This window comes from Triticum urartu, chromosome 4A (genome assembly GCF_056163025.1).
Source record: "Triticum urartu cultivar PI428250 chromosome 4A, HENAU_Tu73, whole genome shotgun sequence".
NCBI classification, from domain to species: Eukaryota; Viridiplantae; Streptophyta; class Magnoliopsida; order Poales; family Poaceae; genus Triticum; species Triticum urartu.
The window spans coordinates 317788598-317803362 of record NC_141876.1 but is presented as its reverse complement, the minus strand read 5'-3'; the positions used below and the strand labels follow the sequence as shown (position 1 = coordinate 317803362).

Sequence of the window (14765 nt, the reverse complement as noted above, 5' to 3'; positions counted from 1 at the left end):
ATGCATTTAAGACATGGTGGTTCAAATCCTTCCTGGGCGGGACTGATCTATTCAGCGCGAAGTGACTCGTTTTCCTTTTGAAGATCTTCATGAGCCACCCTCAATTTCTCAAGTTCTTGCTTCCTTTGAAGATAATCATAGGAAAGCTTTTCATGAGTTGTTGAGAGAGTATCATGACGATCTTCAAGTTCCTGATACTTAACGTGAAGGTTTTTTATGTCTTCAATTAAGGATTCAGATCGAGTCATTTCAGCACCCAACAGATCATCGCTTCTGTCTAACAATTTTTGAATATGTTCCATAGCTTTCTGTTGTTCAGTTGCAATTTTAGCAAGTGTTTTGTAGCTAGGTTTTGAATCACATTCAGAGTCATCGTCACTAGATGTTTCATAGCGAGTTGTGCGTGTGTTTACCTTGGCACCGCGTGCCATGAAGCAGTAGGTAGGAGTGGAGTCGTTCTTGTCATTTGCGTCGGTGTCGGTGATGCAGTCATTGTCTTCAGTATTGAAGATGGACTTGGCGACGTATGCTGTAGCCAGACTCGCAATGCCAGAATTAGACTCCTCCTCAGACTCCACCTCTGCCTCCTCAGATGCGGACTCCTCCTCTGAATCCATCTCCTTTCCAACAAACGCACGTGCCTTGCCAGATGAGCTCTTCTTGTGTGATGAAGACCTTGATGAAGTTTTGGAAGAAGACTTTGAGTATTTCTTCTTCTTCTTGTCGTCAGAATCATATTCCTTGCTCTTCTTCTTCCTTCTGTTCTCATTGTCCCACTGTGGACACTCAGAGATGAAGTGTCCAGTTTTCTTGCACTTGTGACATGTTTTCTTCTTGTAGTCATGAGCAGAAGCTTCATCATTCCTTGAGCTTGATCGTGAAGATTTCATGAAGCCTTTCTTCTTAGTGAATTTTTGGAACTTCTTCACTAGCATTGCAAGTTCTCTTCCAATGTCTTCAGGATCATCAGAACTGCAGTCAGATTCTTCTTCAGATGAGGAGACAGCTTTTGCCTTCAAGGCACGAGTTCGCCCATAGTTTGGACCGTAGATATCTCTTTTCTCAGAAAGCTGAAACTCATGTGTGTTGAGCCTCTCAAGTATGTCAGACGGATCGAGTGTCTTGAAATCAGGACGTTCTTGAATCATCAGGGCCAGAATGTCAAACGAACTATCAAGTGATCTCAGCAGCGTCTTGACGATTTCATGTTTGGTGATCTCAGTAGCGCCGAGGGCTTGAAGCTCATTTGTGATGTCAGTGAGCCGATCAAAGGTGTGCTGTACATTCTCATTGTCATTTCGTTTGAAGCGGTTGAAGAGATTGCGAAGGACACTGATTCTTTGATCTCTCTGGGTTGATATGCCTTCATTAACTTTGGAGAGCCAATCCCAGACCAGTTTGGATGTCTTCAAGGCACTCACACGGCCATACTGTCCTTTGGTCAGATGACCACAGATGATATTCTTGGCAGTAGAGTCTAGTTGAACGAACTTCTTGACATCAGCAGCAGTGACACCTTCTCCAGCCTTGGGAACGCCGTTTTCGACGACATACCATAGGTCGACGTCAATGGCTTCAAGATGCATGCGCATCTTATTCTTCCAGTAGGGATATTCAGTTCCATCGAAGACGGGACAAGCAGCGGAGACTTTGATTATCCCTGCAGTCGACATAGCTAAAACTCCAGGTGGTTAAACCGAATCACACAGAACAAGGGAGCACCTTGCTCTGATACCAATTGAAAGTGCGTTATATCGACTAGAGGGGGGGTGAATAGGCGATTTTTATGAAAGTCTTCGAAACGTGAGAGTTGTGAAGACAAACAGTGAAGATCATGCCTATTACTATGCAGCGGAAGTTAGATTACACTAGGCCAGCCATGGTCATGTATTCAATAGAGTGAAAGCGCAATGACAAACAGCTTCAGTGTAATAAGGATCAGGTAGGAAGAAGTTATGAAGCCAAACAGATCATACATTCATGTTGTGAAGACAAAAGATAAAGCAAGCATGCAATGGCTTCACAATGAATAACTGTAAGCGAGAGGAAGTGAAGATGAAACCAGTGACACGTTGAAGACAATGATTTGTTGGACCAGTTCCAGTTGCTGTGACAACTGTACGTCTGGTTGGAGCGGCTAGGTATTTAAACCAAAGGACACACAGTCCCGGACACCCAGTCAAGGACACTTAGTCCAAGACACCCAGTCCTCACCGTTTTCTCCTTGAGCTAAGGTCACACAGACCTCGCCCAATCACTCAGGTAAGTCTTCAAGGTAGACTCCCAAACCTTCACAGACTTCGTTCACTGACAATCCACAATTTCTCTTGGATGCTCAGAACGCGACGCCTAACCGTCTGGAGGATGCACAGTCCTCAAGTGTAATAAGTCTTCAAATCACACAGACACGAAGACTTAAGTGATGCCCAATTTACTCTGGCTCTGGGTGGTTAGGGCTTTTCTCCTCACTGGGAATTTTTCTTTCAAAGGCTTCGAGGTGGGTTGCTCTCAAACGACAAAAGCCGTGCACTGAAATCTGAGCAGCCAACCGTTTATGGTTGTGGGGGGTGGACTATTTATAGCCACTTGGCAACCCGACCTGATCTGTCCGAAATGACCCTGGGTCACTAAGGAACTGACACGTGTACCAACGGTCGAATTTTGAACTCACACGGCAACTTTACTTGGGCTACAAGTAAAGCTGACTTGTCTGACTCTGGACAAGATTTTCTCTCAAAGTCTTCGCTCGAAGACATAGGATTTGAATTAGGCATCACTTCAGTCATTCTGACTGGTTCTCTTCGACCCCACTTAACAGTACGGTGGTTCCTATGACACAACATGAATGAAATAAAACTACGAAGGATCTAGGTCTTCGAGTTCCAAAAGCTTCATAGGGAGTCTTCTCATGTCATTGTCTTCAATATGAATATCTTCATAAACCACCATTGTCTTCAATGTCTTCGTACATTTTTAGGGGTCATCTCTGGTAGTAAAACCGAATCAATGAGGGACTTCTACCTGTGTTTTCCTGCAATTCTCACAAACACATTAGTCCCTCAACTAGGTTTGTCGTCAATACTCCAAAACCAACTAGGGGTGGCACTAGATGCACTTACAGTTGCTTATGCCATGCTTAATTAGCTAGGAGCTTATAATGGTTTACCTTGCGTGCTAACATGCTATTAAAATGGTTGTGATGTTGTATGATAGGGTGGTATCCTCTTTTGGACGATTCGAGTGGCTTGACTTGGCACCTGTTCACGCATGTAGTTGAAACAAAATCAACATGGCCTCTATAATATTTATGTTCATGGTGCATTATATCCTACTCATGCTCTCATTCAGTGTTGATTAATTTTAATGCATGTTCATGACTGTTGTCGCTCTCTAGCTGGTCGCTTCCCAGTCTTTTGCTAGCCTTCACTTGTACTAAGCGGGAATACTGCTTGTGCATCCAATTCCATAAACCCCAAAGTTATTCCATATGAGTCCACCATACCTACCTATATACGGTATCTACCTGCCATTCCAAGTAAATTTGTATGTGCCAAACTCTAAACCTTCAAATAAACATTCTGTTTTGTATGCTCGAATAGCTCATGTATCAAGTAGGGTTGTTCGTATCTTCCATGTTAGGCAGGTTATTCTCAAGAGGAGTGAACTCCGCTCCTCACTCACGAGAAAATGGCTGGTCACCGGGATGCCCACTCCCATGCTTTATGCAAATCAAATCAAACTAATTGCAAACAAAACTCCCCCGGGACTGTTGTTAGTTGGAGGCACTCGTTGTTTCGAGCAAGCCATGGATTGATGCTTGTTGGTGGAGGGGGAGTATAAACTTTACCATTCTGTTTGGGAACCACCTATAATGTGTGTAGCATGGAAGATATCGCCATCTCTCGGTTGTTATGTTGACAATGAAAGTATACCGCTCAAAATATTATTGATATCTATTTCAAAACTGAGCTCTGGCACATCTACAAATCCTTGCTTCCCTCTGCGAAGGACCTATCTATTTACTTTTATGTTGAGTCATCATCCTCTTATTAAAAAGCACCAGTTGGAGAGCACCACTGTCATTTGCATTCATTACTGTTAGTTTACATTGAGTATGACTTGACTGGATCTCTTTTACCATTAATTACAATGTCTAGTCAGTCCTTGATCTTTAAAGGTGCTCTGCATTTATGTTTTGCGGTCTCAGAAAGGGCTAGCGAGATACCATCCTGTCATATCATATTATGATTGTTTTGAGAAAGTGTTGTCATCCGAGATTTATTATGATTGCTCGCTAGTTGATTATGCCATTGATATGAGTAAACATGAGACCTAAATGTTACTGTGAGTATGGTTAGTTCATAATCTTTGCTGAAAACTTGAATGCTGGCTCTACATATTTACAACAACAAGAGCAAACAGAGTTTGTAAAAGTTTTTCTTTATCACTTTAAGTTTATCAACTGAATTGCTTGAGGACAAGCAAAGGTTTAAGCTTGGGGGAGTTGATACGTCTCCGTCGTATCTACTTTTCCAAACACTTTTGCCCTTGTTTTGGACTCTAACTTGCATGATTTGAATGGAACTAACCCGGACTGACGATGTTTTCAACAGAATTGCCATGGTGTTATTTTTGCATAGAAATAGAAGTTCTCGGAATGACCTGAAGATCCACGTCAGGGGGGGGCTCCACCTATCCACGAGGGTGGGGGCGCGCCCTACCCCCCTAGGCGCGCCCCTTGCCTCATGGGCCCCCTGACGCTCCATCGACCTCAACCCTGACTCCATATATTCACTCTCGGGGAGAGAAAAACCAGGGAGAAGGATTCATCGCGTTTTACGATACAGAGCCGCCGCCAAGCCCTAAACTCTCTCGGGAGGGCAGATCTGGAGTCTGTTCGGGGATCCGGAGAGGGGAATCCGTCGCCATCGTCATCATCAACCATCCTCCATCACCAATTTCATGATGCTCACCGACGTGCGTGAGTAATTCCATCATAGGCTTGCTTGACGGTGATGGGTTGGATGAGATTTATCATGTAATCGAGTTAGTTTTGTTAGGGTTTGATCCCTAGTATCCACTATGTTCTGAGATTGATGTTGCTATGACTTTGCTATGCTTAATGCTTGTCACTAAGGGCCCGAGTGCCATGATTTCAGATCTGAACCTATTATGTTTTCATCAATATATGAGAGTTCTTGATCATATCTTGCAAGTCTATAGTCACCTACTATGTGTTATGATCCGACAACCCCAAAGTGATAATAATCGGGACCACTCCCAGTGATGACCGTAGTTTGAGGAGTTCATGTATTCACTATGAGTTAATGCTTTGGTCCGGTACTCTATTAAAAGGAGGCCTTAATATCCCTTAGTTTCTAATAGGACCCCGCTGCCACAGGAGGGTAGGACAAAATATGTCATGCAAGTTCTTTCCATAAGCACGTATGACTATATTCGGAATACATGCCTACATTACATTGATGAATTGGAGCTAGTTCGGTGTCACCCTATGTTATGACTGTTACATGATGAACCGCATCCGGCATAATTCTCCATCACCGATCCATTGCCTACGAGCTTTCCATATATTGTTCTTTGCTTATTTACTTTTCCGTTGCTATTGTTATCATCACTATAAAACACCAAAAATATTACTTTTGCTACCGCTACCTTTTACCACTGTTACCACTACTATCATATTACTTTGCTACTAAACACTTTGCTACAGATATTAAGTTTCCAGGTGTGGTTGAATTGACAACTCAGCTGCTAATACTTGAGAATATTCTTTGGCTCCCCTTGTGTCGAATCAATAAATTTGGGTTGAATACTCTACCCTCGAAAACTGTTGCGATCCCCTATACTTGTGGGTTATCAATGGCCATATCATGTCACTTATGATTTGCATGTGATGTTAATCCTTTTATGCATCTTATTTTGCTTAGGACGATGGTAGCATTATAAGGTGATCCCTCACTAAAATTTCAAGATAAATTTGTGTTCTCCCCAAGTGTGCACTGTTGCAAAAGTTCGTCGTTTCAAAGCACCACGTGATGATCTGGTGTGATAGACTCTACGTTCACATACAATGGGTGCAAGCAAGTGTTGCACATGTGGAACACTTGGGTTAAACTTGACGAGCCTAGCATGTACAGACATGGCCCCGGAACACAAGAGACTGAAAGGTCGAACACGAGTCATATAGTAGATATGATCAACATAAAGATGTTCACCATTGAGACCACCTCATCTCACGTGATGATCGAACTTGGGTTGGTGAATTTTGATCGTGTTACACTCAGACATCCAGAGGGATGTTGATTTGAGTGGGAGTTCTTAGGTAATATGATTAATTGAACTCATTTATCATGAACAATAGTCCAAGCTTTGCAAATTATGTTGTAGATTAATAGCTCGCGCTGTAGCCCCCTGTTTTAATACGTTCCTAGAGAAAGACTAAGTTGGAAGATATTGTAAGCAATTATGCTGACTAGGGCCGTAGTCTGAGGATTGTCCTCAATGCTGCACAGAAGACTTATGTCCTTGATGCACCGCTCGGTGCGCCAACCCCTCTCATGTCGTCTGTGGATGTTGTGAACATCTGGTAGACATGTTTTTATGACTACTTGATAGTTTAGTGCGCCATGCTTTACGGCTTAGAATCGGGGCTCCAAAGGCGTTTTGAATGCCATGGAACATATGAGATGTTCCAAGAGCTGAAATTGGTATTTCAGGCTCATGCCCGTGTTGAGAGGTATGAGACCTCTGACACGTTCTTTGCCAACAAGGTGGAGGAGAATAGCTCAGCCAATGAGCATCTGCTCAGAACGTCTGGGTGCTTCAATCGCTTGAATAAAGTGGGAGTTAATCTTTCAGATAAGATAGTGATTGACAAAGTTCTCCAGTCACTATCACCAAGGTACTAGAGCTTCGTGATGAACTATAACATGCAAGGGATGGAGATGATCTTGGAGCTGTTCGCCGTGCTTAAAGTTGTGAAGGTAGAAACCAATAAGGAGCATCAAGTGTTGATGGTTAATTAACAAGACCACAGGTTTCAAGAAGGGCAAGGAAAAAGAAGGGAAACTTCATGAATGGCAAACCAGTTGCCGCTCCAGTGAAGAAACCCAGGGTTGAACACAAACCAGAGACTGAGTGCTTCTATTGTAAGGGGAACGGCCACTGGTAGTGGAGCTACTCCAAATGCTTGGTAGATAAAAAAGCTGGCAACTTCAACAAAATTATATTTGATATACATGTTATTGATGTGTACCTTACTAGTACTCCTAGTAGCACCTAGGTATTAGATACCGGTTCAGCTGCCAATATTGGTAACTTGAAACAAAAGTTACGGAATAAATAAAGACTAGATAAGAGCAAGGTGATGATGTGTGTTGGAAGTGTTTCCAAGGTTGATGTGATCACCATCGCACGCTCCCTCTACCTTCGAGATTAGTGTTGCACCTAGATAAATGTTATTTGGTGTCTGCGTTGAGAATGAACATGATTAGATCATGTTTATTCCAATACAATTGTTCATTTAAGTCGAAGAATAACGGTTATTCTATTTACATGAATAATACCTTCTATGGTCATGCACCCAATGCGAATGGTTTATTGAATCTCGATCATAGTGATACACATGTTCATAATATTGATGCCAAAAGATGCGAAGTTAATAATGATAGTACAACTTTCTTGTGGCACTGCCGCTTAGGTCATATTGGTGTAAAAATGCATGAAGAAACTCCATGTTGATGGACTTTTGGAGTCACTTGATTTTGAATCACTTGACACATGTGAACCATGCCTTATGGGCAAGATGACTAAGACCCCATTTTCTGGTACAATGGAACGGGCAAGTGACTTGTTGGAAATCATACATGCTGATGTGTGCGGCCTGGTGAGTGTTGACGCATGCAGTGGATGTTGTTATTTCCTCACCTTCACCGATGATCTAAGTAGATATGGGTACATTTACTTAATAAAGCATAAGTCTGAAATGTTGGAAAGTTCACGCAATTTCAGAGTGAAGTTGTGAATCATCGTAAAAAGAAGATTAAATTCCTATGATCCAATCGAAGGGGAGAATATTTGAGTTATGAATTTGGCAGTCACTTAAGACAATGTGGAATTGTTTCACAGTTGACGCCACCTGGAACACCACAGCATAATGGTGTGTCCGAATGTCGTAATCGTACCTTATTAGACATGGTGCATTTTATGATGTCTCTTGCCGATCTACCACTATTGTATTGGGGTTATGCATTAGATACAACTGCATTCACTTTAAAAGGGCACCATCTAAGTCCGTGGAGACGACATGGTATGAACTGTGGTTTGGCAAGAAACCTAAGTTGTCATTTCTTAAGGTTTGGGGCTGCGAGGCTTTTGTTAAAAGGCTTCAGCCGGAAAAGCTCGAACCCAAAGCGGACAAATGCGTCTTCATAGGATACCCAAAAGAGACAGCTGGGTATACCTTCTATCTTAGATCCGAGGGCAAAGTGTTTGTTGCTAAGAACGGGTCCTTTCTCGAGAAATAGTTTCTCTTGAAAGAATTGTGTGGGAGGAAGATATAACTTGAGGAGGTTGTTGAACCTTTACTTCAACCAGAGAGTAGCGCAACACAGAAAGATGTTTCTATGGCACCTACGTCAGTTGAGGAGGAAGCTAATGATGATGATCATGAAGCTTCAGATTAAGTTGCTGTCAAACCTCGTAGGTCAACAAGGGTATGTACAACTTCTGAGTGGTACGGTAACCCTGTCTTAGAGGTCATGTTGTTGGAAAACGTGAACCTACAACCTATGGAGAAGCGATGGTGGTCCCGGATTCCAACAAATGGCTAGGAGCCATGAAATCCGAGATAGGATCCATGTATGAGAACAAAGTATGGAATTTGGTGGACTTGCCCGATGATCGACAAGCCATTGAGAATAAATGGATCTTTGAGAAAAAGACAGACGCTGATGGTAATGTCACCATTTATGAAGCTTGACTTGTTGCAAAGAAGTTTCCGACAAGTTCAAGGAGTTGACTATGATGAGACTTTCTCACTCATAGCGATGCTAAAGTCTATTGGATTTATGTTAGCAGTTGCTGCGTTTTCAATTTTGAAATCTGGCAGCTGGATGTCAAAACAAAGTTTCCTTAATAGTTTTCGTGAGGTAAGTTTGTATGTGATACAACTGGAAGGTTTTCTTGATCGTAAGGATGCTAAAAGGTATGCAAGCTCTGGCGATCCTTCTATGGATTGGAGCAAGCGTCTCGGTGTTGGAATATACGCTTTGATGAGGTGATCAAATCTTTTGGGTTTATACAAAGTTTGCAAGAAACTTGTATTTACAAGAAAGTGAGTGGGAGGACTACAAAATTTCTGATAAGTAGATGTGGATGACATATTGTTGATCGGAAATGATGTATAATTTCTAGAAATAATAAAGGGTTGTTTGAAAGAAGTTTTTCAAAGGAAGACCTGGATAAAGCTGCTTACATATTGGGCAATAAGATCTATAGAGATAGATTAAGACACCTGATAAGACTTTCACGGGCACATACGTTTACATGATTTTGAAGGAGTTCAAAATGGATCAGTCAAAGAAGGAGTTCTTGCCTGAGTTGTAAGGTGTGAAGTTGAGTAAGACTCAAAGCTCGACCACGCCAGAAGAAAGAGAAAGGACAAAGGTCGTCCCCTATGCCATAGCCATAGGCTCTATACGGTATGCCATGCTGTGTACCGCACCTAATGTGTACCTTGCCACGTGTATGGCAAGGGGGTACAAGAGTGATCCAGGAGTGGATCACCAGACATCGCTCAAAATTATTCTTAGAAGAATAAGGAAATGATTCTCGCTTGTGGAGGTGATAAAGAGTTCGGCATAAAGGGTTACGTCAATGCAAGCTTTAACACTAATCCGGATGAATATGAGTAGAGTTTCTCGGTTATGGAGGTGATAAAGAATTCAGTGTAAAGGGTTACGTCGTTGGAAGCTTTAACACCATTCCAGATGACTCTGAGTAGCAAACCGGATACGTATAGTGGAGCAGCCATTTGGAATAGCTCCAAGTGGAGCATGGTAGCAACATCTACAATACAACATATAGATTTGCAAAGTACATGCAGATCTGAATGTTGCAGATCCATTGACTAAAACCTCTCTCACAAGCATAACATGATCAAACCCTAGAACTCATTGAGTGTTAATCACATGGTGATGTGAACTGGCTTATTGACTCTAGTAAACTCTTTGGGTGTTAGTCACATGGCGATGTGAACTATGAGTGTTAATCACATGGCGATGTGAACTAGATTATTGACTCTAGTGCAAGTGGGAGACTGTTGGAAATATGCCCTAGAGGCAATAATAAATTGGTTGTTATCATATTTTCTTGGTCATGATAATCGTTTATTATCCATGCTAGAATTGTATTGATCGGAAACTCAAATACATGTGTGGATACATAGACAACAAGTTGTCCCTAGTCAACCTCTACCGGACTAGCTTGTTGATCAAAGATGGCTATGGTTTTCTAGCCATGGACATGAGTTGTCATTTGATAATGAGGTCACATCATTAGGAGAATGATGTGATGGACAAGACCCAAACTATAAATGTAGCATATGATCGTATCAAGTTTATTGCTATTGTTTTACGCATGTCAAGTATATGTTCCTATGACCATGAGATCATGCAACTCACTAACACCGGAGGAGTACCTTGTGTGTACCAAACGTCGCAACATAACTAGGTGACTATAAAGGTGCTTTGCAGGTATCTCCGAGGGTGTTTGTTGAGTTGGCATGGATCAAGACTGGGATTTGTCACTCCGTATGATGGAGAGGTATCTCAGGGCCCACTCGGTAATACAATATCACAATGAGCTTGCAAGCAATGTGAATAATGATTTAGCCACGAGATCTTGTATTACAGAATGAGTAAAGAGACTTTTCGGTAACGAGATTGAACTATGTATGGAGATACCAATGATCGAATCTCGGGCAAGTAACATACCGATAGACAAAGGGAACTGCATACAGGGTTAGCTGAATCCTTGACATCAAGGTTCGACCGATAAGATCTTCGTAGAATATGTAGGAACCAATATGGGCATCTAGGTCCCGCTATTGGTTATTGACCGTAGAGGTGTCTCGGTCATGTCTGCATAGTTCTCGAACCCGCACGGTCTACACACTTAATGTTTGGTGATGATATAAGTATAGTTGAGTTGTCCCGGCAAGTATTGGGAGCCACATGGGCCAAGGGGAGGGGGCAAGCCAGCCTACTAAGGGGCTGAGCGCCCCCCTCACCCCATCTCACGTAACCAGGAGGGTTGGGGCGCCCCTCTAGGGTTCCCTCCACTCGGCTTGGGGGGCAAGTCACCCTAGGGGAGATCCCATCTGCCCTGGCCGCCGCCCCCCTAGGGGAAACCCTAGGGGCACCACCCCCTCCTCCCTTTCCCTATATATAGAGAGGTAGAGAGAGAGGGTAGCCGCACCCTTTAGCACATCTCTACGCCACGGCGCTGCCTCTCCTTTCCCTCGCATCCCTCTTCCTCTCCGTAGTGCTTAGCAACGCTCTGCTGAGATTCCGCCACCACCACCGCCACCACGACGTCGTGCTACCAGAGGACTAGAGCTACTACTTCACCATCGCTCGCTGGATCGAGGAGGTGAAGGCGTCATCAAGCCGTACGTGTATTGAACACGAAGGTGCCGTCTATTCGGCACTTGAATTGGCAGTTCGCGGGACGGGTCGTGATTGGATCGCGAAGACGTTTGCGGGACGGATCATGATTGGATCGCGAAGACGTTCGACTACATCAACCGCGTTTCTTAACGCTTCCGCTTAGCAATCTACAAGGGTATGTAGATCCAATCTCTCCTCTCATAGATGGTCATCTCCTAGATTGGATCTTGGGTGTTCGTAGGAAATTTTTTGTTTCCCATCCAACGTTACCCAACACGTTTGTTCCCCTGCGAGGCTCCATGCCTAACAAGACTGTTCTTGCGACTTTGTTGGGTGCTATGAAAACCCATGGTGAGGTGTTCGAGATGAATCTGCTCATGTACTTAATTGTCCGTCTTTGCGCCTACCATGTCGCTATGTCCAAGCAACAAATGCTTTCCTATACTGGTGATTGTTCTTTAATTTTTCCTTTTGTTGCCATCTCCTCTTTTGTTGTCATGTAGTTGCATGTTTTTCCCTCTGTTTGAAGTTTTCTTAACTGTGCACATGTGTCCATTTTTTAAAAATTCTGCAGGCGAAGCTGAAAGACGTAAAAAACATGAACTGGTGCAAGTTCATTGTTGACTTCTTGCATGATGTTTTTGCAAATAAGATGTACCAGAAGGGATGCCGCCTACACCTAATGGTAAATTTTTCTTTTTCTAAATGCTTCATCGTGGCATGTTCGTTCTGTTTTTGACAAGCTAGAGTCTGATCACGATTAGTGTAGCGCATTCTAGATGGCAATCGTACATTTTTAAACACTTGTAATGAGTAAATAAGTGGAAACTGCATTTGACCATATATGGCAACTATAGTTGTTCACATATGGCAAGCACAGTTGCTTACACATGGCAAGTGTAGTTGTTCACACACGACAAATCCAGTTAATGCTAAATGGCAACTACACAATAGTTTGTCCTTCAACCCAAGCCACTTGTAATGAGTAAATAAGTGGCAACTACAGTTGATCATATATGGCAACTATAGTTGTTCACATGTGGCAAGCACAGTTGCTTTCACATGGCAACCGTAGTTGCTTCCACATGGCAATTATAGCTGTTCACACACGGCAAATCCAGTTAATGCAACATGGCAACTACATAGAGGTTCATACTACAACTCACAAGCCACATGGCAACTAGTGTACGTTTGCATGTTACGCATGGCAAGTGCTACACTCACCCAGATGGCAAACATGTCAACGTGAAACATGGCAAGTTTTTGTTAACAGAGTCACCATGTGAGAATGCATCCCCAACCATATTGCAAATGCACTCTTCTTTCCACTTTTCTATAATGTTTCCGTTATTCAAGATTTACTTTATTGCCATTTATTTCACATGACGTTCCTATTGAAATTTGACATGTTTGTACTCACTTTTCTCCTTCACCTTTACATGTTTTCCAACTCATGTACGTCGACGGTCTTGATCTCTCTACTGTGAAGTTTCCCGAGTTAGGAGGCCCGCCTCCTCCACATAAGTTTGTCGTATTTGCCTGGACCTACAAAGCTGTCAAGGTTGTGCTTGCCGCAAACAGGAAAACTGACACAACGTACGACAAGCTACAGGTTAGTCTTCCTTTTCGCCCACATGGCAACTGCAATTCACTCGACATGGCAAACAACTTTTAACCCACATGTCAATTATGGATGTTCCCACATGGCAGTAGTAGTTCATTCTCAACACCAGTCATACATTCGGAAAAGTGCATACGAAAAATGCAGCTTTGTTCACACTTCACATCGCAATTGTTGCTGTATCATATGGGAAATTTTTGTGCTCTTCATACGCCATATAGTTTTGCAGATATGCGGGATCCATGTTTGCTGTCAATGTTTCCCGATCTGTCTTTTTTGATGTTTTTGCAGCTGATGACCAAGCATGCTATGGGCTACAATTTTTTTGGTGGGCCACACAATTTTAGCAAATGGTTGGATGTGCATTCAGCCCCATCTTGTTCTGCCGAGGTAATGGAACACACAGTTGTTTTTTAATGACCCTTTTGCATTTGAGATTTTTTTGCGATTTGTCTTTTTATATCGCTACTCTTTTTCTATGACACTCACTGTTTATTTTGTTTGCTATAATCAGGCCAGGGCTCCTGTCGAGCATCTAGTTGGGCAGTTCTACTTCTGGCATGAGCAACCTACTTGGGAAGTTGGTTGAAGGCTGGACATCATACACTAGTTATGATGGCGATGCAATTGCCAGGAAGTTCACTTCTTTGGTTGGAGAACGTACTCATCGTCCAACTAGTTGCCATGACCGATAGACTATAACAGTTCTCAGGAGCTCCCTGACAAAGTTGTTTGGTGGTGACGACACTGGTCGTGACAATGATGGGGATGATGAAATGGAGAATGTGCATCAAGACACTGATCATGATGAAACTCATGAAGTTCGGGACGGAGATCCTAGTGAGAAGGCTCCACCGGTTGTACCAGCATCCGAGGGAGGCAATGCATCCATCGTCGTAGGTGACATCAGTATTACTGCTTCAAAGAGGGGTAGGGTGCCAGAGGATGCCCCTACCGGCAAGAAGCTCAGGACTGATCCTGTTGCCGCTAGGAGGATGTTTGTTCTATTGTTACTTCAATGTCCTTTTTTCATCAGCTATATGCCATGTTTTCACTATATTTAGACTTTTCTTGCCTGAGTTATTCGTTGGCAGCGAGGCGATAGCTAGTGAATGAGCAACTAAAAAAACAAGCAGGCATGTCCTCTCACGCTTCCCCTCGGTTGACGAAGGCGGTACCCACTGTGTCTGGTATGATGTCCACCTGCTCGCCTCCTCGTATAGCGTCATCCAACACCGAAGACCCTATTGTGCTGGATGATGTGAGGAAAACAACCAAGTGGTGTGTTTATTCTTCCCTTTTATGCGGCGGCACCTAACTAAAACGGTTGAGCTAGTGGCAATCATTTTTCCTTAATTCACATGCCATTTCCAGGTTGTTGAACATGGTAACTGATACTTACTGACCACGACAAAATGTTCAATGCATTCAACAACTATATTGCATTCCACATG

At 43.0% G+C, this 14765-nt stretch overlaps 1 protein-coding gene across 1 annotated transcript; it reads left to right on the top strand.

Annotated features, from left to right (window-relative positions):
* Nucleotides 1–11512: 11512 nt before the first annotated feature.
* On the top strand, nt 11513–14378 carry LOC147975702 (uncharacterized). The gene is made up of 5 exons (XM_087519666.1): nt 11513–11865; nt 12265–12375; nt 13180–13302; nt 13603–13701; nt 13826–14378. The coding sequence occupies exons 2-5, from the start codon at nt 12289–12291 to the stop codon at nt 13898–13900; spliced, it is 384 nt and encodes a 127-aa protein (XP_087375792.1). The 5' UTR covers nt 11513–11865; nt 12265–12288; the 3' UTR covers nt 13901–14378.
* The last annotated feature ends 387 nt before the right edge of the window (nt 14379–14765 follow it).